Raw genomic sequence first — 21,229 nt, 5'->3', positions numbered from 1 at the left:
TGAGGACACTGAAGTTCATTTGCACACAATGACTACCAAAGTGTCACTGGATGCAAGTAATCATAGGCTACTAAAGAAACAAGCATGAGAGCCTCACCTGAAAACATTTCAAATATCCTTAATCGCTCAGCTATTCACCCATCAGCACCATTATTAGCAAGATTTTCGTAGCTCTACATGACAAAAGCCCTCATACTGATACAAAATTAATGGAAAACATACCAAGACCATTTATGCCACCCCGAGAATAGCAACCGAAAATCAAAATCTTGCATTTTATGCAATGTTATGAGCAGAAATGTCAGTTCCCATCACTTCAATAGCTAAGACACATCCCTCAGCCAATCTGCAATGCCGTTTTCAGTGCAACAGTCAATACCACAAGCTAGTCCACTCTTTATCTGCACTATCTTAAAAGAGCAACAGTTCCATTTTAATCCAGTTAAAATGGTAGTTTTCATGTTACCTTGATTCAAATTTTTCCTCAGGGAAAATTACCATACATGGCATAAGTAGGAACATTGTCATACACATGTAAGGCATTTTTTTCCAATTAAGTAGATACATACACATGCAATAAAACAATAGTGAGTCACTAATACCGAATAAACACACACAAAAAGAGACAAACAGGCAAAACAGTTACTGGGGCTTTCAAAGCCAATAGCTTCTTTCTCAACACCCAACAAACACTGATTGGGTATGAGGGAAGCTGAAGCAAGGAACCTGTTGGACGAGGGAAAGGGAGAGAGTGAAGGGGTGATGGGGTCAGCAGGATACATTTACCCTGGGGAAGCTACATGCTTAAAGACACCAAATGCACGCTAATTCGAGGCTGTGGAAGATGAGGGTGGAGAGATGCAATACCAGACCTTAAACAATCATGAGACAAAGAATGTCAGGGTACTGGGAGTGATGTGTAGGGGATGACGAACAGCAGGAGGCACGATGATTATTTATTGTGGTTAACCCATTTATGCTGAACGGGTCGTTTTCAACCCACTCAGAAAGGAATTTTTTTCCCCAATGCCTCATGTTGGTAAAATTTGGTTGCATAGGCAATATTGCAGAAAGATATTTTGAGGGATTCATACCATTTAATGGCCACCATTTCAACCACAGCCTGGTGTGGACACACACATTCAGGATGGAAATAGTGGTTTTCCCGTCGCACTAAATCTTAAGTGGCATAATATGTGACAATTAAATGTGCAATTTTTGCACATCTAATTGTAAGAGGCATGAAAATTAATTGAAATATTTTGGGTCAAGGTGGAGTTACTGTTTTTGATGCAATTAGAATGAATCCACCCTTTTGGCACAACTACGAAATTGGTAATTTTTCCAGTTTTTAGTGGCGAATGCCACAAATGCGATAGTAATGTACAACATGAATACATGTGTAATGCTTTCCATGGTATTTTATATTACGATGCTATTTCGACTCGCGTTATATTTTTCAAAATCACTCTTACCTTTGATTTTGTTTGCATTTATAACTTACAGAAGCTTTATTTGCATGTTATAAGTCAGATGTATTTTGATTTTGTATCTAAAAACAAACTTCATAACCGCAGTGGAGTTCATATGGCAGTAGCCGAGATAATAGAGTACTGGAACAGGATAACAACCAAATTCCACATTCTAGAGCAGATATTTCTATCATTGCTCAGACGACGATGCTAGGATTAGTGATGAAGAATGCCATTCTCACAGTTCCAATCGGTACTAACATCGAGTGCATCCAGAGCTGGTTACTGCAGATGCGGATAATGAAATACGAAATGAAAGGGGATACCAACAAAATCAGTAAGCCTAATCCAAAGATCCAAGCCAACAGTGAGGAAATGGGAATCTGAAGACCTGTTCTCTCATACTATTCCAAATGCTGATAGTTGTCATAAACATGCTACCAATACCGTATTTCTCCGTATATAGTCCCCCCCCTTAATTTTGAGGTTTCAGTCTCGGGAAAAGTTAAAATAATGCATTTGAATATAATCTCCCCCTTTACTTTTACCACAGGCAATTTTGGAAAAAAAGGGGGGACTATATTCAGACACATACGGAATTTCAAAGAGTGACCATTCAATCAATTTCCTCCAAATTTCTCGTAACAGAGAGGTTATAGACACAATTGTAAAATCTACCATCAATATGCTGCCCATAAGAGAAATGAGTGACCACAATTCTATCAAGATAAATGTACCTATGTATTCATTGGAATTCTGTAGTTATGTCCCTCTCCCATGTCACCAAATGTTTTGGGAGACCGCAGACCAAGAATCCTACATACATAGGTAGGGTTCTTGCCGCAGACTATGCACCGAAACTACCGCATACTCAAATGTTTTTCCACAGGCATTGAGAAGAAGCTTTGGCTTTGAAATCTCTGGTAACCATTTCCCCTGTGTGTGTCTTTTTATTCAGTGCTAGTGACTCTCTCTCTCTCTCTATATATATATATATATATATATATTGTATACGGACTCCCTAAATAGATTTCTCTCAAATTTAAATGTGCTCTCCAGAGAAGGGATTACCCAGGGGATAACCCCTCTGACACAAGATTCGAAAAAACCGTAAGTCCTGAAACGATAGGGCAGGGACAGTTCCTCACACTTTCTTTCCCTCCCTTTGCATGACCTTTTATCTGGGTGTGGACTGGGTGTAGTTTGCTTCAGCAAGACTTTATTTCCGTCATTTCAACTCTTCTTCACAACTGTGCTTTAAAACCAATTGATGAAAACATCAAATGATAAAATGAAATAAGTGAAACAGGTGCTAGGGAAAGATTGACCCCTCATAACTTATCAACAAATAATTCAACATTATACTGCTAAGCTATAACATGACTGATATTCATTCTCAAAGAAAGTAACTTGTACTGCAGTACTTGATCTTTATTGTTGATTCAAGAACTCATCCAGAAGTGTACAAAATATCCACACGGAATCTCCTCTAACAATAGCATTCATGTGAATCTGATTACTGGTAGAATCCGATGTTAAAATAATCACCATTATCAGATACACACTTAAAATGAAGTTTTAAGTTTCATGTTAGCAGAAACACATCAGCAATTTTTAAATTCAGCATGCACTGAAAGTAAAAAATCTCTGCACAATTGTAGATGCCCACTAAATAAGATAACAGATTGCAGGAGTAAAATACTTATAATTTCATTTCCAAAACAGCTAGCAATACTGGGGGGATTCCAACAATTGAGAATATATAAATACAGAATTTTGTCAATTTGTTTTTATGAATCCCTATAATAGTGCTTCATACATTGTTCAGTCTCACCTACATTTGAGGCAACGCCACAAAAATAATTCTCAAATGCTTTGATCTTTACTTGAATTACAACAGCTCCACCTCTTCATTCAAATATTATTCTTACTAAAAAAGCACAAGATGACAAGAGTAATGCAAAACAACATATTCACTCGTATACATTTCATTAAATAAAGACTTAGAGCCAATTTCTGAGAGATGAAATTTTAAAAATTAACCTTTAATGCCTCCAAAACCTTCATCAATCCATTTATTCACTATTTCCGCTATCATTTTCTTGGGTCATTCACTCACTTATGAGACTGAACATAACCATGAAATAGGTTTCACAGAAAGATATCAAGTATACCTTGGACTGCATGATTTTTATCTCACCTTTAATGCCTTAGTGAATCAAAAGATATACACTAACAAAAGCATCACAAGAGATTACTAACTTTTTTTAAACCATGATTTCTTCTCAAGAAAAGGAAATTGGCTTAAAAGATATAGATCCGTACATCCCAATATGCAACATTACAGTTGACTGCAACAGTAAGAGGTTTGCAACATGATAGAACATGTTTGATGGAAATCCCTCATACTAAATATTAATTTCCTCATAAAATGGCATCCACATGCACAACTGGTTATTCTTTGGATGATGTGTGAAGAGGTTAGGGAGAAGGCATATCAATTATTTCCTGTTGTACTACTTCCAAATCATCACACAGTGTAGTATCTTACAAAGATTTGGGTACATTACAAACTGCTGAGACCATTTCACCATCTCACACTGCATCATAAGAGTGGACAAAATGAGGGAATGGACATTATATCTTGCCTTGATGCTTCAATCTCAGGATGAGGTATCATATATAAGAAGCACCAGAGCATTTGCACTGTCATCTTGGCCATGTTCTTTAACTGGCCGAAAATAATTCACAAGTGGGTCCAAATCAGCACTCACGATGTCATGTACATTTAGTTTCTGAAAACATTACTCCCTTCACATGCTGGCACTGCAAGTAGACCACCAGCATTTGCTCCCAGTACAATGTAACAAAATGTACAACTAATACTCATAAAGCACTCATACCTCTCGCACACTCTCATGCACACACACACAGGAGCTAATGCATGTAGCCAACATTAATTCATGTATGTATATTTAAAATAAATATTTAACACCATTCAGTCACACATACAAACTTTCAAAGTCCAATTGAATTTCATGTCCATCAATTAAATTATACACCCACACCACTAAAACATTTTCAAAATTAATACAAATCTCAAAAATCATACACTGTGCAATGAGAGTTTCCTACATAAACATTAAACAAGTTACCAATCATTACGTCCTTTAATCCCGATATGAGAACAGGATAAAGCAAAAGAGTTCAGATACATGAAACAACAGCAGGAATAAAAAGTTTCATGAAATGATGATAATGCTAAGGCTTACTTAAATTTCCAATTGTTATTGATTAGGTAAAATGCTCAATGCATAGAGAATTTCCAATAATTGTCAAAAATTAAAAATGCATTACAAATGGGCCTTACAGCTCTTTTGAGGGCAAACATTACCTCTTGAAAGGTTTAGTGAAACATCAAAAAGCAGCAATACACAACTAAAGTCCTATTCTTCAGGTAAATAATCCATTTACAGCAAACTTTTATGAGAAGAATAAATCAGACAAAACTTTTGCAGGACCCTGTTCTTACCCTCAGGTGAAGGCTCATAAAAAATATCACTGCTTTCTCCATACTAAGACACTTCAAAAACAGAGCACATGAATAAGACTACAAGAAGACCGTGTATTAAACATAGTCAACTGAGATTGCATTTCAATACAAAATAAAATTGGCCCATTCTCTCAAATCACACATTCCACCTCACTTCCATGACATTATTATCACCAAACCACATCACTACCCTCCACAATGGAGTGTCATGTTCCTCTAAAGCTCCTAGTCTATTGCAAGAATATTTAGGAAATCTAGGCAATGCCCAATGCAGTGTGTTTTTAACTTGCAGAAATGCAGAAGAATCTTATGTAACCTGAGAAATATTCATTCACAAAAAATAAAAAAGGGAACCTACAATGCCACAGCAACACTAATTTTCTTATGCCTCCTTCACTTCCAGAACCACCACTACACTTGACCCGCACTTCCATGGCAAACATACATCCACATGCATTCAATTATTCATTCACGCGCACACAGAATGAATGTTTCTGGAACTGCTTTTTAGAAGGGAAGTGTGCAGGGAGGAGGATGACAAGTAGGGAGTATGAAGAGAAAAAATTTTAATGGTCCAAATAACCTACTTCCAACCCTCTTCAATAAATCATTAGAACACAAATGGTTCCCTCACATCTTCCCACCATCTATCCTTGGCAGTAGTTATAATATTAATCCTTACAATATTATATTCTAATAAGGCATACATATCCGAGACTGCCTTCACTCCCAAACTGTACCACCATCCAGCTTTAAATAGATCATGCAATATAGAAGTCCTGGTGGTCACATGAGAGCATAAAGGGGAGTCAAATGTGGGCCGCCATGGGACAGGTGATATGCCGCACTTCCTCAGCATCTCATACTTAAATGGAGATTCCTTTCTTTAAAGGATGACTCTCATTCTATGGAATGTTCAATGTGGCTGCTCAAAGTTGTATTTCTTACTTCTGAAACTTGGCAGAAGACAATGAATTTAGGGCACTACAATGTGAGGGGAGAGTCATAAGATTCATTCCCTTCTTTTTCATTTCAAGCAGTAAAGGCTGGTGTGGTACCAGCTGTGGCAGGAACAGGGAAAGGGTTAAGATGCCAGGGAAGGCCATTAGTAAACTGGACATTCACTAATCATCCACTCGAAGCTTCTTTGCAGGAGGATCATCTTCAACATCTTGAGAGCCTAGAGCGCCATTCCTGGACTCTCCCACTTCACCAACAATAACATTATCTGATGAGTCAGGCATAGAGTCATTGGTCGAGTCTTCGATCCCATGCAAACCAACACTTGAAGACATCCCAATGGCTTCCTTGCAGCTGTCCTCATCTTCATCCACTGGACCACCAGGAGCATTCATTGGCAGAGCGACAGCTTCCTCATCAGTTGACCCATCAATTTCTGGTGTATGATGACGCATATGTTTTCCGTTTGCATCTAAATTACTGTCATCTGAGCTCTGATCCTTAAAGAGTAAACAATTCACCTCTTTCAGAGAAACTTGATTGCAAATTTCCATACAGAACACACAATACAAAAATAAAAGAACCTAAAATAGAAAAAAATCATAACTCCCAAAAACCCGATATACCACCATTTAATCTTAAGAATTAAAGTCATTTAAAATGGGACGACAGAGAATAAAAGATTTTTCATACTTCAGAAAACTCACTATCTTATTATTTTACATGAAAGACAACCATTTGATCAAAAATAGAAAATTATGACTTTAAACACCCTCAAAGGCAGAGAATTAAAAGTGATTTAGGAAATACAGATGATTCCGCAAGTAATTGCAATAAATGAGAGAACGATGTCTGCCCCGTTAATTATCACCACCTTGCAATTTAACACGTTGCGTATGAATGGCGAGAATTCTTGTCATTTTTTCAGAACGTTCCGGACGGATGACGAAGATTCTCCTCATTTAGGCGCGTCAACCTAAACAATTTTAAAGCGTACAATATGTATTCGTTAGTACGTTTTCAGTTGTTGTTCGTTATTCATAATGAATTGATAAATCATAACGTTTGATTGGGTAAAGTTACATTCTAAACATTAGCTTACCCTGGTACGCAATGTGTTAAGATAATATTATATAATCTTAGAAGCAAATAATACCTATGATGTCAGGTATATAAAATAATTTGATTGAAAGAACCATGGTCAACCATTTCAACTGCTGAGAATGACCACTTGGTGAAGCCAGGCTGTAAAACTTATGTGGTAAAATTTACAATCTAAAACAAAAATATAACAAGCCAAGGGCATACCCACAATCAAACAGACTTTAGACAATAACCACTTATGGTTGCAAAATTAAATACAGGCATCTCCCGAGTTACGTAAGAGATGCATTCTGGCAGACTCTGCATAAGTCGAACATTCTGCATTGGTGCTTCAGAGATTTCAATCGGTGGGGTGAATTCTCAGCGGAGAAATGCACTAAATTCTCGGTGAAGTTTCATTCAATTCACTGCGATATTCATGAACTCTTCCGCGTATTCTTGCGTTATTAGATACAAAATAAATAAACATTAATATAGTCTGAGAGTTGAATCTCAAGCATTGCCAATCAAAATGGGCAATATTATTCCCCGAATTGACAGATCGCGTGTACTCAGGAAAGTACGGTATCTCAACGCTACATTACTAAACTGAATACTTAAATTGATTCATTATGTTATACTGCAACCTAAGGGCCCAACGAACGCATTGTCTACCGACCTATAATCATTATATCTTCTGCCTTTTATATATTATGTTGATTGATGAATCTGGTGGTTTCACTGTCACAGTTAATACATGTAGCAAGGGTATCGAGGATTACAAGCAAATAACACACAAAAAATACCAGTCGTCTATATTCTTAGATACATTCACACACACATATACTCAAATCTTTCACGCATGCAAACATACTTTCATTCTCTCATATCTCAATAAAATAACGTGAAAATATCACCATTAGAATATTTACTTCGCTGGAAACATCAAGAGTATTTCCAATGCACGAAGCTAATTAAAAGTGAGCTTTTATTCAGCCAACTCAGTCATTAACATGCAACAAAGTTAGTGGGGAAAAGCTTTCAATGACGCAGTATTCATTAATATTTGCACACAATATGAGAGAACGAGAAAATGAAGCTTAATAAAATCTTTGCAAAACACAACACGGTAACCCAGTCGCCAGAAACATGTACGCAATTAATATCGTGCGTCATCTTTTTCTTTACTTTTTCCCAGCGTTCATTGCTAACCCGTAAGGGTATATGATCGTTGTTGCTAACACTCAAAATTTCAATGCCATTACGTGGGTACTAACCAATTTTTTCCGCAATAAAGATTTATGCTCGAACTTCATTTTCTTTTAATTCCACAGATGGAAATGTCCAAACTTAAGGATACAATTTTTAAATAGTTGAAAGTCGGAGTTCGGGTGTGTATGCTATGTAACAAGCTGTGTCGTATAGGAGTGAGCGCTAGAACTGCAAATTTTCACGTTGATTGGTGACTTGGGATTTAGGATTGGTCACTATGATTCCACCAGAATGAAGCTTATTATATGATGTTGCATGGATACTGAAGTATTTCCTCCTGAGGACAGTACCATAATCGATGGATTTGGGCACAGTGCACAAGGAGAACTTAAATATGGTGCAATTATTATGACGTAGCGTAGTGTATACCCACCTATACGCCATTGCTTACCAGTGGAACTTCGTAATAAAGTTCATTTTATGATCTCTAGAACCTGGACTGAAGTTCATATTTTCGTAATAACGCTTCTTTCACTATAGATTGGATTAGCCTTTTTGCCAGGACCAACGTCCTACTTTGTAATACCATTGCTCCTCTAAATGAGAGTCTACTGTAGCTTTAAGTTGCGAATAACCATGGACACCAATTTGAAGCATTGGTTTTTAGGTGATACTCATTGAAATGACCGTTCATACGAAAAAAATATGGAGCAAAGGATAATTTTGAATACAATGGAACTTGGTTAGTATGTTCCTCTTTAGCATAGCGATTTTTCCTGGTCCCAGCACCATCCAAGCAAAATACAGATAAAACTAGTCGGATCCAGATTTAACGTCTTCGCATTTAACGTTTTTCTGCATTTAGCATTTATTTTTTTGGGTCCCGATTCATTCCCTAATAGGACAATGTAAAAATTAATCGTATTTAGTGTTTCCGCATTCTGCTTTTTCCGTATTAATGGTCATAAAAAATTTTCCCGCACAAGATTTTTTTGCCTGATTAAACGTTTTTTCATGATGGTTCATGCAAATGATTATCCATATCTTCGAATTTCTGATCATCAACAAGAAGAGCCTCAGGAAAGTTTACCAAGTCAATAGAATCTACCAGGGAACGTTTCTTCAACTGCTTTCTTCCGCGAATGCAGTGCAGGGACCTTCAACTAGCAAGCTGGGTGATTTGTCTTCTCGTAATTTTTCGCTCCCCTTCTGATCCAAACACCAGGCACTTTTTGTATCAGATCTGATCTAATGGAGCAAAGTCATCCCTTAACTCGTAATGTTTTCAATTGATGGCTTATGCCCCTTACAAGTCTACTCTCAACGGGCAGTCTATTGTTAGCCCAATATTTTTCCAGTCGGCAAATTTCTCTTTTCAAAAGAGGAGGCCCAATATCATTTGCGCAGTTCACTAGAAGATTCTTGCTATAATCCATTCCAAGGTCAGTTTCCACGGAGGAACAGCGAAAGAACCAAGGAAGTGTTTCCCCTGTCATGATTGTAAGTGAGAGCTTTATTTCCCTACAGAAAACATTATTTTACATCGTAATTTAGATATCCTGGAGACCATTTACCGACATACGGCTGGTTGATATAGCTGTCGATTCAAAGATCTTTCATTTATCTGGTGCTAATTTATGTATAAAGAGAATGACAATCTGAGTTTTGACGAACTATCACGGTCCATGACTCGCTCATGCTGGAAAAAAAATCACCGCATACTCACGGTAAAAAAGATAAGCACGGAAAAATATGAAAATCTGTCGGGTGTCCCTTGGTGATTGACTTCGACATCATAACCCTGACGAAATTGCCAAACTCCAGAGGCACTGACAATTTTTCAGATAAAATCCAGTTCTGCTGAAGATTAAACCTTTTCACTTAACAGAGTTTAGCTAATCGTTATTCAAGGTCCAACCAAATTTCATTAAAAGCTGCCAAGAAACAAGGTGAGTCGGAGTCAAGGTGATCAGCATGCTGAGTTCTCCCAGCTCCATTCAAACTGCATGAGGCCGCGGATATATGACAACGAATCTGGTATTATCAACGAGTTGAATCACCATCGACTTATACGCATACTAGAAATAAGATTCTCCTTTTTTGGATGACCTCGAAATCCAAAATGTGTGCGAAGGAGGCTTTTTAAAGGCTCATAAATCCCTCGTTTCGCCGAGGCAATAGAAATGTTAAGTTGGCAAAATTCCAGAAAATCTCCATTTTACTAGATACAGTAAAACCTCTTTACATCGTAATGGAGGGGACCAAAATTTGGGCAATTTGATTTGATTTGGGCAATTGGGTTCACTATAGAGAGGTTTTAGTGGTAGGCACCATTTTTTCATATCCTTGGGAAATGAAAGGTGCTACTGTCTTTTAAGCCATTATATTAATATATTTAAATATATAAGTATGCATACGTGAACATATAATTACAATGTAATGGTTACACAAAGGTAAAAGTAAATTGTTCAAGAGGCCTTTTTAGAAAATAAAATAGTAAATGGGTTTGCTTAAAATTTTTTTCAAACTCTTTTGAAATAATGTTTTCAATGGGGAACTTGCATGAATTTTTTTTATTTCATAGGCGGACAGAAAATTATTTTCTGAATACAACAAAGAAAACCGCATGTAAATGTGAGTTTTCGTTCGCGAGATATTTAATGATAAATATAACGAATTTTAAAGCGCGGGAAAAACTCCCTCACCCCCCAAGCCACTGCCGACGAAGCCTCGATGACGTCAAAGGTGCCTAAACATCACGCGAAGCTATTGTTGTGATTGTTTGTAATAGTTGCCAGCAGTTGTGAGAGCTTCGTTTGTTAGACGTGTTGATTATTTCATATTTAAAGATAAATATCCGACGATAGAGGCTTGGAAGCCCTCGTATTTTGCACTATTTATAATATTAATATCTGAGTAAGGGCATAAAATATAAAACTGGAGCAGTTAAACCAAAAATTTGATAATACCTAAATAACATCGTTGTAGGAGTCTGAGCCACGGCCTTTGGAAGGGGGATACGTTAATTGTAAGTTGATGTTATCGACGGCATATCATTCATTTAAGTATGTAATTAGAACGATTTTGATGTTTACTGATGTCCGCTTAGCTTTTATATACAATAACTTCATCCGTTTATTCGTAGGTACCGGAGAATTCGTGGTTTAGGACTGTCTGTGCTTGTATTATGGGGTGAATTCCAGTCAATGCAACTTTTGCTCGCTGATTGGAGACATCTTGGAACATTTTTGTGCCAAAATAGTGTTATTTTCAACGTGACATCTCCCGTTAAGCTACTGCTAATAATCACAGTGCCAGTGGTTGTAATGCACAAAGTTTGACAAGGTTGAAAAATATCGGCCAAGAGTTATCAGTGTTCCATCGTGATTGAATTGTAAAAAGTGCTATTACGCTATCGATAAATATCTAACAGTAGTGTAAAAATTGTCAGTGGCGTGCTAATCTCCGTTGTTCACCGTAGATACGACATTTCACGATCACGCTATTGAAATAAAGACTGTGTGTGAAGTTTGTTATTCCATTATTTCAACGAATAGTAGTGAGAAATGTCACTTGTGTGGGCTGATTTAAGGGTTTAAATCAGTGAATAAATAGTTGTATTCATCATAACGAGTTCTGTTATTGTAAGTTGTACGTGATGAATATAAGAATGTGATAGTGACATCCAGTTTTTGATAAGAGTATGTGCCTATTCCCCACTATATTTTTATGGTATATGCTAGAATATTGTTTATGGATTTACCTATATTATTGAAATAGGTTGTAGCTTGTTTGTGTGTGTTGGCAGCGGAACCGATTCACGATCTCACATGTGGATTGTGTGCAGACTGTTTTGCTGTGAATTCGTACCGTAGGACGGATAGGACTACCTTCTCCGTTAATCCGGCGTTGCCAAATTCAACAGCACAGCTTACTCTAATGTCAACAGCACAGCTTACGATCGTTATCCTCCAGTATTACAAGTTTCTTTTACAACTCGATTTGCCGCCGACGTATAGCAATAATTTGTCTCAACAAATTCCATGAGGGTCGTGGCATCAATTTTTGGTGTCCTAACACCCCATGCCACACGCCTTTTAGGCGGCTTGCGGGGTATTATGTAGACGTAGATGAATTTCAGGTGTACTATTCGAACGAGTGGCAACGTTATCATCCATTTTTCTGATAACCAAAACAAACGAAGTGAAACGCTTGTACTTCATCATCCCGATGCCGCATTATTAATATCCCAAGAAATAATCTAGGCACAATAGCAATAGGAAAACTTGCCCAAGAATAACAGAACAAAATAAAATGACGATGAGCGGCTAAATACTCCCTCAAAACAAATTTTACACCATGCGCTCAGCGTATTTCCCTACTCCCTACGGTTGTTTAGGCACCTATGACGTCACGCCTGGCCTCGGCAACGCTCGGGTGTCTTCGCGCAGTGGTCGGCTCAGAGAAATTTTTCTCGATTTTAAATGCAATTTTTTTATTTCTTTTGATGTTGAATGGAGAAACTGAAGGTATTTTTGCGAGCTAATGTATCCATTTGACTTATTCAAAATAGTTTTTAGAGCAATCTACGACCCATGCAAGTTCCTCATTCCACGAGCACTTTTTAATGCCATTTTCACTGTAAATAAATCACTGGCTGTTTTCGTTAATGCCTTTTGGCCTAAGAAATAATTCCCTGGTCTAAGGGTTGTAATTTACCAATAGTGTTCGGAGGAAAGAACAATAGCTTTATATTTCTAAACATAATTTCTTCATCCTCGTATTTAACTGCCTGAGTTTTTTTATTTATGCAGCTTAGCCAGTTTCTTCTGTTTTTCCTCGGTTGTTTAAAATAGATGTGAGGGTGAATGATGGTATTCCAAAGGTCACTGCCTTCTGCCTGTCCTCGTTGATGGCTAGGAAAATTGCTAATTATGTGGTATAGTCAAGCAGTCGCCTTCTTTTATTTCTCGAATCCATCATCAGCCTATGATTAATTAAGTAATTTTCATATTTTTTCATATTTATGGCAAATAATTGAAAACACTCCTTATTATATCTTTTAGAATTGATTTATCATTCTTATAACATGTGACTTGTTAAAGATTATAAAAAAAATAAATAAACACGTGACTACAGCAATAAAATAGACAAAAATTGAGCGTAATTTTGAAAATTTTGTTGAATTCCCTCTCTCTAAAATACAATGCACGTAGCGTTCCGAAGAAAAACTCTGTCGAGGGCACACAGAAACGCTAGGTCTGCGAAAGGACGTGATTTCCCGGTGAGAATGCTGGGCGAACTACTTAAGAATGCGGCGGCGACGGTAAAAAATTTCATTGCCCTACCGCGTATCAGCTAATTAGCTGCCTCCTTCACCTAAAACTGCCGCGCATAGATTGATGTTCGTTCAGTATTGCTAGAAATTGACGTCCCGGACTCCCGATGGAATAGTCAGATTTCGCGGCATAAATACGCAGGCAAGACATATGACTGTCGCTAAGCGCAATAAATTTTAAACTACGATCGTTCACGAAAGCATCGAAAAAATTACCAAGGCGGTAGTAAGAAAGTGCTACACCGAGAAATATGGGAATAAAATAATTGCGAAACTGTATTTGATTTATTTCAAGTCGCGGAAAATTCTCGAAATATTTTAATTTTAGAAGCGGAAGTAGCAATGCGGTCGAGTAATTCAGTCTTCATGGATGGGAGTGAAGTTAGTTGAAATATTTCCGTCAGCTAGTGATTATAGGCTGCGCTGGTCGCCTCTTTTATTAACTGAACATAGTATGTAGGCACTTACAAGAAAATAAAGCCATCAGTAAAAGAAAGAGTGTTATCGCGAGATTTTGACTGTGATTCGAGAGAAAACGATGTGTTCTGTCTTCATTTACCATCACTTAATATTATTAGGATAGTTGGATGCCCTAACAAATGGTTAACGTGAACATTATTTAAGGTGTATAAGAAAAAAATAAGCGTGAAACATTTATCGCTGAAAATGTCATTCCATGTAGGTAATCGCGGCTGCATTAATGGTCTCTAGTTGTCTCGGTACGATTTGCGGAGGTAGTTGGGCCGCCTCGGAGCTGTCTTGTTGGTACGATGTATGGAGGTTTTACGAGATAAAGAGGTTCACTATATAGAGGTTTTCCTATAAATTTACATGTAAATCTGACGGGACCAGAGGGTTGGTACGAAGTATGGAGGTTGACGATGTCAAGAGGTTCACTACATAGAGGTTTTACTGTATTCGGTAGTTTAGATTTTAGGATTAGCGATCTTCTGCTGTCCCTTTATTTCACACATCTAATTGACACAATGACGATTTTTCAAGTACCTACTTACACCTTTTCTGTTATATTAGAAATGCTACAGTCACCTACATGTCACTTTTACAGGAAAAATTTTTAAAAGCTCATCGAGACCACAGAAATATGCGTAAAAATGGAATCACTAATGCCCATTCTAATATTCCATGTGGGAATACTTTTAAGTTGATGCATATTATTGTTTTCTTAATTTCATTAAAAAAATTGTCATCTCATTACTTATTTTTACTACCCATTATTTTAGCTGATTCCAGAAAACTATTATCCAACCTTCATTGGGCAGAGAACACTTAATCAATGAATTTTTTACGGTATGCAGCACCATTTAGTTACTTAAAATAATACTGTTTATTCATAAAAAGCCATTACAATCATTACAGACCCTAAAACCTGTAAAAAATTGCAGGTCCTCAGTTAGTGTTTTTCCGCATTTAGTATTTTAAATTTTGTCCCCCCTGAAAAACGTTAAATCAGGATTCTACTGTATTTGGTTGGTATGCTTTAAATAGTGGCACTTTCCTGGGTAATACACTCAATTATTTGCTATGAAGCAACCCGCAATTCATTTCCTAGTATCTTTCAAGTGTGTAAACCTCCAAATTCATTAGTTACATTATAATCAGCCATTGACCTTCTAACATTCATCCCAAATATCTTTTTCTACCACTGTGATGCATCCAAATGCATTACTCAATGCGAGGAGTAAGTTTTGTCATTACTTGACAAGAGTAGCAGGGGCAGACAATGCTTCGAATCACCACGTGACACTTTACACAGAAATACTCGACCTCGATAGAGGAAATAGAAAGGAGACTACATTGAACAATATTTTTTAAGAGAATTTCAACAATACAATATAAAATCTGCTTATAATAATCTTTAAATGTCTTATTAATCGTCATATCAATATTGGTATATCAATCACTATGCAGTACTCTCGTTAATACAAACAACGTTATTACTAAGTTCTCGTTTTTATGAAGCAAATCGTTGGTCCCGACGAAAAGGCCTATCCAAGCTATAAGAAAAGAAACGTCATTACGAAATTTTCGTTTTTACGAAATTACGAACCTCAGTCCCGGTCCAGGCGGTTAAAAAATCAACTTTATTACTAAGTTCCACACATAAGCTATGGCATTTAGATGTATATTCACTGCGCTAAGTTTTAATAATCACGCCACGTTTAAGTTCTCCTCGTGTACTGCGATCAAGAGCGTCATTTATGGTTCTTTCTTCACCATGCGCACAACATCATATAATAATTTTTTAAAAGTATACCGGGACTAGCCGCGGTGATAACTTTTTTTTTCCTCTGTGGATCTTTCGCATCATATAATAAGCTTCACGCCTGGAGTATCATGGTGACAGACTCATTACAGCTTGTAAATTTGATGTACAGTTAGTTCTCTTCCTACACACATTCGATTTAAGAACTTTTAAAGATGCCAACATTCAAAAATTTCAAATTTCGAATTTGGCGCCTTTTGATTAGGCCGTTGCTAGGCGGTGCGGTGTAGAGGAAATCGTACTCTGGGTATAATCTGAACAAAGTATCATTGAATTCGGTGTGAAGTTAGGAACTGTTCAGCGTTTCGCCCATTGTTCCTTGCCGCGGAGAGCGATTTTTTTCGGCTCCGGCTGCGTTGCACGCCCAGCTAGATCAGTTTGTCACAATCGTGAGTTAGCACACAATTGTTATGATATGTTGCATTCTGCAGGATAACCGTACTCCTCGATGCCTTGCATACAGTCTGGCCAGCGAGAGTTGTCCGATGACAGCACAATAGGAGGTGCAGATAACCCTGCACCAGCACGGTTTGCAGCCAATTGCTGTCCCCCAAACGCATCTCACACCATCGCCCAGTCATACAACATTATCAAATGCAAGAGCAGCAAAATAAGCCTGATCCACTAAAACATGCCCTTTCTTCGAATCCCCAAAACAAGTGATTCTTCCACTGGGTCCTTCATGCTCGTCGTCCTTTCTGTATCCTTTCTTCACGGAGCCCTTCATAGGCGTTTCACTTTCTTACCTAACATCGCTGCCCAGACCTAGACTATTCTGCCTGTCATCGGACAACTCTCGGCGGCCAGACCGTAGGTTTATCAGCTTAGGGACAAGGTCTTGGAACGCATCTAGTTCGTAAATCGGACTTACTGTACTCGGGAGGATATCAACCCTCGATTACATCATGCCATATGCCGAGACTCAAACGAATTTTCCTGTTTATATGTATTTCCGCGTAATTTAATCGCAGTTATCACATACGGTTTTTTTCGGCGTATCCAAAAAGAAACATTCATACGAAATTCGTTATTACGAACCTCCGGTTTTTTGGTCCCGTGAACTTCGTAATAAAGAGAGTCTACTGTATTAATCCATATGGGTTCCTTCCGAGAACTAATGTGTATGGCTGTTGCCGGAATTTATTGTAAAGAAAATGTTGCACAATTTTTACGATATTTTAAAATAACCAAGTAATATACTTAGGGTTATCGTCATTTGCGATGAGTATACTCTTGAGAAAGAAGAAATGACTTAGCAAAACTTGTCCTCTTAAAACATATGCGACAAATCACAGGAGAATGACATTAATTTTACGCAATTGTCTCTGGGAAATCTATGAAACCATTGTGATTTTAGTTCGCATGCTATTTTCTTGGTAATTTAGTGCTAATGTTACTGATTTAAATGTAAAAAAAGTTCATGAAGGCGATCCTACAAGAACTTCGGACAGTAATTGCAATTATGATGACTTTTCCACGGGTTGCAATTACCCCAATTTCTATTATTTACTTCCCTGGTTACTTTCGTCGTTTTCTTGGATACCACGTTCATTTTTTGTGGTCCCTTCAAAAACGTACTAAAGAAGTTTTACTGTATTTCATTATTTGGTCTTATGACAGTAGGGATAAGGAATAGGAAAAAACAATTGAGTAAAGAGAATCACTGCTGAGTTAATTGAGCAAGTGTCTCGTTGAGTGTAAAAGTTAATAGTATTAAAATAGACGAATGGATAAGAAGATGAAGAGTTTGCATGCATGTAGGAACACTGCAGATAGCATGTCTCTGAAGGAATTTTTTTTTTAAGTATAAAACATAATAGCTATACAAATGTTAATTCCTCCGCGGGTTGTCGTATGGAAGTGTTAGGAGGTATGTCAGAATAAGCATTACATCTGGATAATCATAAGAAAAGTAATTGAGAAGTTTCTGCATATTGATGCGTGGTGAGTAGCAATTGAATTTTGGTAGGATAGTATAGCAGCAGATGCATAACAATGGGGTAGATAGTTGAAAAAGGCTATAACGTTAAAGAATGACCAACCAAATTTTTGTAGCCACGAAATTAAGACACACCTGTAATGGAAATAATTACGGGACACCAACTACAGGCGGTCCCCGACTTTCGTACACAATGCGTTCCCGAAAACTTGTACGAAAGTCGAATGTACGAAAGTCGAACCATTGACTTCCATACTAATTAGGGGTTACGTTAGGGGAATTCATTTCAAATGACTTAATTTTAATAATATGTCAATAAAACTTCTCAAATCATCTAATTTCTTTCGAAAATACGCAGAAAATGCAAATAAAAGTTTAAAAAACAAGAACTCCGTTGGCTATCGAGTGAAACTTCCTCTTGGCGTTCAAATTGACATTCCACTTATTACGTCCGGTATAAATAAAAAGATATATCAAGAAGCAAAACAAAATGTAGTTGTTGAACCCGCACTCTGGATACCTTTTAATTTTTACACCAAAATTCGACATTTGGCAGGTGACATTCGTGATCGCGTATATTTCGCATGTTATTCAAAAAAAGACAAAAGACAAGCGGAATTCGGGTGATATTTCGTGTAATATCGTTGCTGAAGGTGTACTCAAACAAAAAAACACAATTAGAAAGAAGATCTTACTAGTTTTATTAAAGGCTATTTGATGATTTCTAGTCAACTTCTTTTGAAAAATATCTTCAATGAAGGCTTTCTTCTTCTCTTGATAAAGGAGCCTATAGCAGGCAGTCTCTCTCCCAAATAAATCACCTAGATTAGAGTCAACTACCAACAATTCCCCTCATTATATACGTTCGTATTGTTCGCATATACTGCCATTTGAGACAATTGAATGTTGGGATGCGCAATAAACATCGCGGGAATTTAAAAAAAATTACTGACCAACGTCCGAAAGTCCGAATTTAGTGTACGAAAGTCAAGTTAAAGGTGTCAATTTTGAACGTACGAAAGTGCGAATTGTACGAAAGTCGAGTGTACGAAAGTCGAGGACCGCCTGTATATCGGCCTCATACATGAACAAATCATCTCAGGAAGGGGTTAATAGACAGATCCATGATTATTAATTATAAGTAGACATTTTAATCAATATTTGCAAACATTTACTTACATGGTAAAGCTTTGATTTCTTATTGCAACAGTTTGTAAAATGACAGTTGAATGTGAAAAAATTGAATGATTTCCAAATGCTTAATATTTTATGCATACTTTGAGAATTTTAAGCTTTCCATAGGTTTTTTCACACAGGCCCTCTTCCACAAAATCATTTTTACCACAGAACCTAGAAAAATATGTTTTGTGACTTTTAGACCTTCAGAGCAGAACAAGGCCAGTATTAGTGACTAAGACCATTACGTAGCCTAGAGGAGTCATATCAAACCGATGAAAGGGCAATGTTTTTCAGTATAATGAGAATAACAACATAAGTCCTGTATTTTTTTCTAATTTAATAACACGATAGCTACATCATTACTTGACTTAATTCCCCAGTTGAGAATAAATAGTGCCCGCTAGTTTTTCAATAATTTCTAAAATCTGTAAATTACATTCTACTTGAGTTGATTTTTACTTTATCTTCATTTTAATTCTTCATCTTCTAAGGTAGGTGGATGATATAAAATTCAATTATTGATTTAAATTGAGCGGATTAATGTAACTTCAACAGTGGGAGATATAATATTAGTGGGAGATAAATCTCCCACTGTTGAAGTAAAAATGCGGATGGATGTAATGTTACATCTTTAATCCCCTAAGATTTAATTTAACCCTCTTAGTGCAATTCTTCTGCCCAAGGTACTGGCGAGGAATGCAAAGGGTATTTTCATAAAATGAAGCAACTACGAGAAAAAAACAATACAAAGCTATTTTATTACATATCCATAGGCAGTTTTTTTATTATTAAGGTTAAATTGGTTAATATTGACAAAATATTTTTACGTTTACTGAAACAAAATCTTCCTATGTAATACGCTATAGTAAATAAAATAATGTACTATGTAAGAGCCAAAATATCGGCCCGCCCCACTTTTCACCCGAGCGGCAAAAGGCAATATATTGGCCCACTGCACAATAAGGGTTAAGAACCAAGATAAATGACATTAGCAACCAGCCTGCTTCATAAAAATTAGAAAAAATTTTCCTCAAAACCATGTAAGGCCGAACCTACCTCTTCTCCTTTGTCACCATTCTTCGCTTCTAAAGAATGATGAATTATGTTTCCGTTTTCTGTAGGAGATGTAGAGCTAGGAATGCCATCCAGGAGAGAGGGTTTCAGTTCTGCAGCAACATAATGAGTCCAAAGAGCCAGTTCAACTTGATGAGGATTCCACATACTACTGCCGGCTGAAACATACAAATGCAAGTAAGATGTGTAGAATTCAAAGGAAGTGTAAACACAATGGAACCAGACTTCAAGAACAATTAAGTGACAATTAACATCTGTATAAAGCAAAGGAGGTTATAATCAATCCAAAATATTTAGTCCAAGAGCCCAATAATTTAAGTTTTACCTGAAAATGTGATTTTCTTACTTTTTGAAATATTACCTTCGCTTTTGAAAAAATACATTCTGGCACGCTATGTCCTAGGATATTGTTTATAAATACATATTTTCAGTTTTATTTCTAGAAAAAAAAAACTAAATTTCAAATAACTATATTCAAGAGAGAATTGAGATATACAAATTGTCAACAATATCTATGTTTATATTATGTGCTATGAAAACATTAAGAAGAATCAGTATCCCATAAAGTTATTCCCACTAAATGGTATCATCAAGGAATTTATTTTGTAAAATTAAAACAGACAAATAAGATGATGAGGCGTTTGCACTCAGGTAGGAAAACAGTACGTTACAAGTCTCTGATGTATTTTTTTTGAAGATGCAAGAAACATAACAGCTCTACAACATAGAATTTCTCCGTGAGTTATCATATGCAAATGCTAACTGGGTATGTCAGAAGCATTATAATCATATGCAAGCATTATATCCAGATAATCATAAGAAAAGTATTTGATGAAGTCTTTGTATATGTAACTCATGCCCTGTATTATCCACAAATAGAGGCTAGGCATATTGATCTCCATACCATGACAGAACAACATATGCTTAGGTATTTGTCTCTTACTAACAAAAATTACTCAGGCATAATTTAGTAGAGGCCTGTAACTATTTGGGCAGCAAATTAAAAGAAAACAGACACAAGCTAAGGACGTTCGCGTAAGCTAAGGAAACTTCAGTAAATAGCATAGAGCTGATCAGAGGACCATTGCTACAGTTTCAAGAAAAGGCTGATGAAGAGGCTGACCTCAAATTCAAT

General features: G+C 36.8%; 1 protein-coding gene across 3 annotated transcripts in view; it reads right to left on the bottom strand.

Moving 5' to 3' along the window:
* Positions 1-2,885: 2,885 nt before the first annotated feature.
* LOC124171844 overlaps positions 2,886-21,229 on the bottom strand; it is a 29,129-nt gene continuing 10,785 nt past the window's right edge. For 2 of the 3 annotated variants that reach the window (XM_046551205.1, XM_046551221.1), the window contains exons 5-6: positions 20,077-20,252; positions 2,886-6,485 (exon numbers count right to left, since the gene is read on the bottom strand). In XM_046551205.1, the coding sequence (XP_046407161.1) occupies positions 6,150-6,485; positions 20,077-20,252 (512 nt within the window). In that variant the 3' untranslated portion in view covers positions 2,886-6,149. The remainder of the gene's footprint in view (positions 6,486-20,076; positions 20,253-21,229) is intronic. The other variant, XM_046551213.1, reaches the window with a different exon arrangement.

This window comes from Ischnura elegans, chromosome 1 (genome assembly GCF_921293095.1).
Source record: "Ischnura elegans chromosome 1, ioIscEleg1.1, whole genome shotgun sequence".
NCBI lineage: Eukaryota > Metazoa > Arthropoda > Insecta > Odonata > Coenagrionidae > Ischnura > Ischnura elegans.
This window is presented reverse-complemented; position numbering and strand designations above follow the sequence as displayed.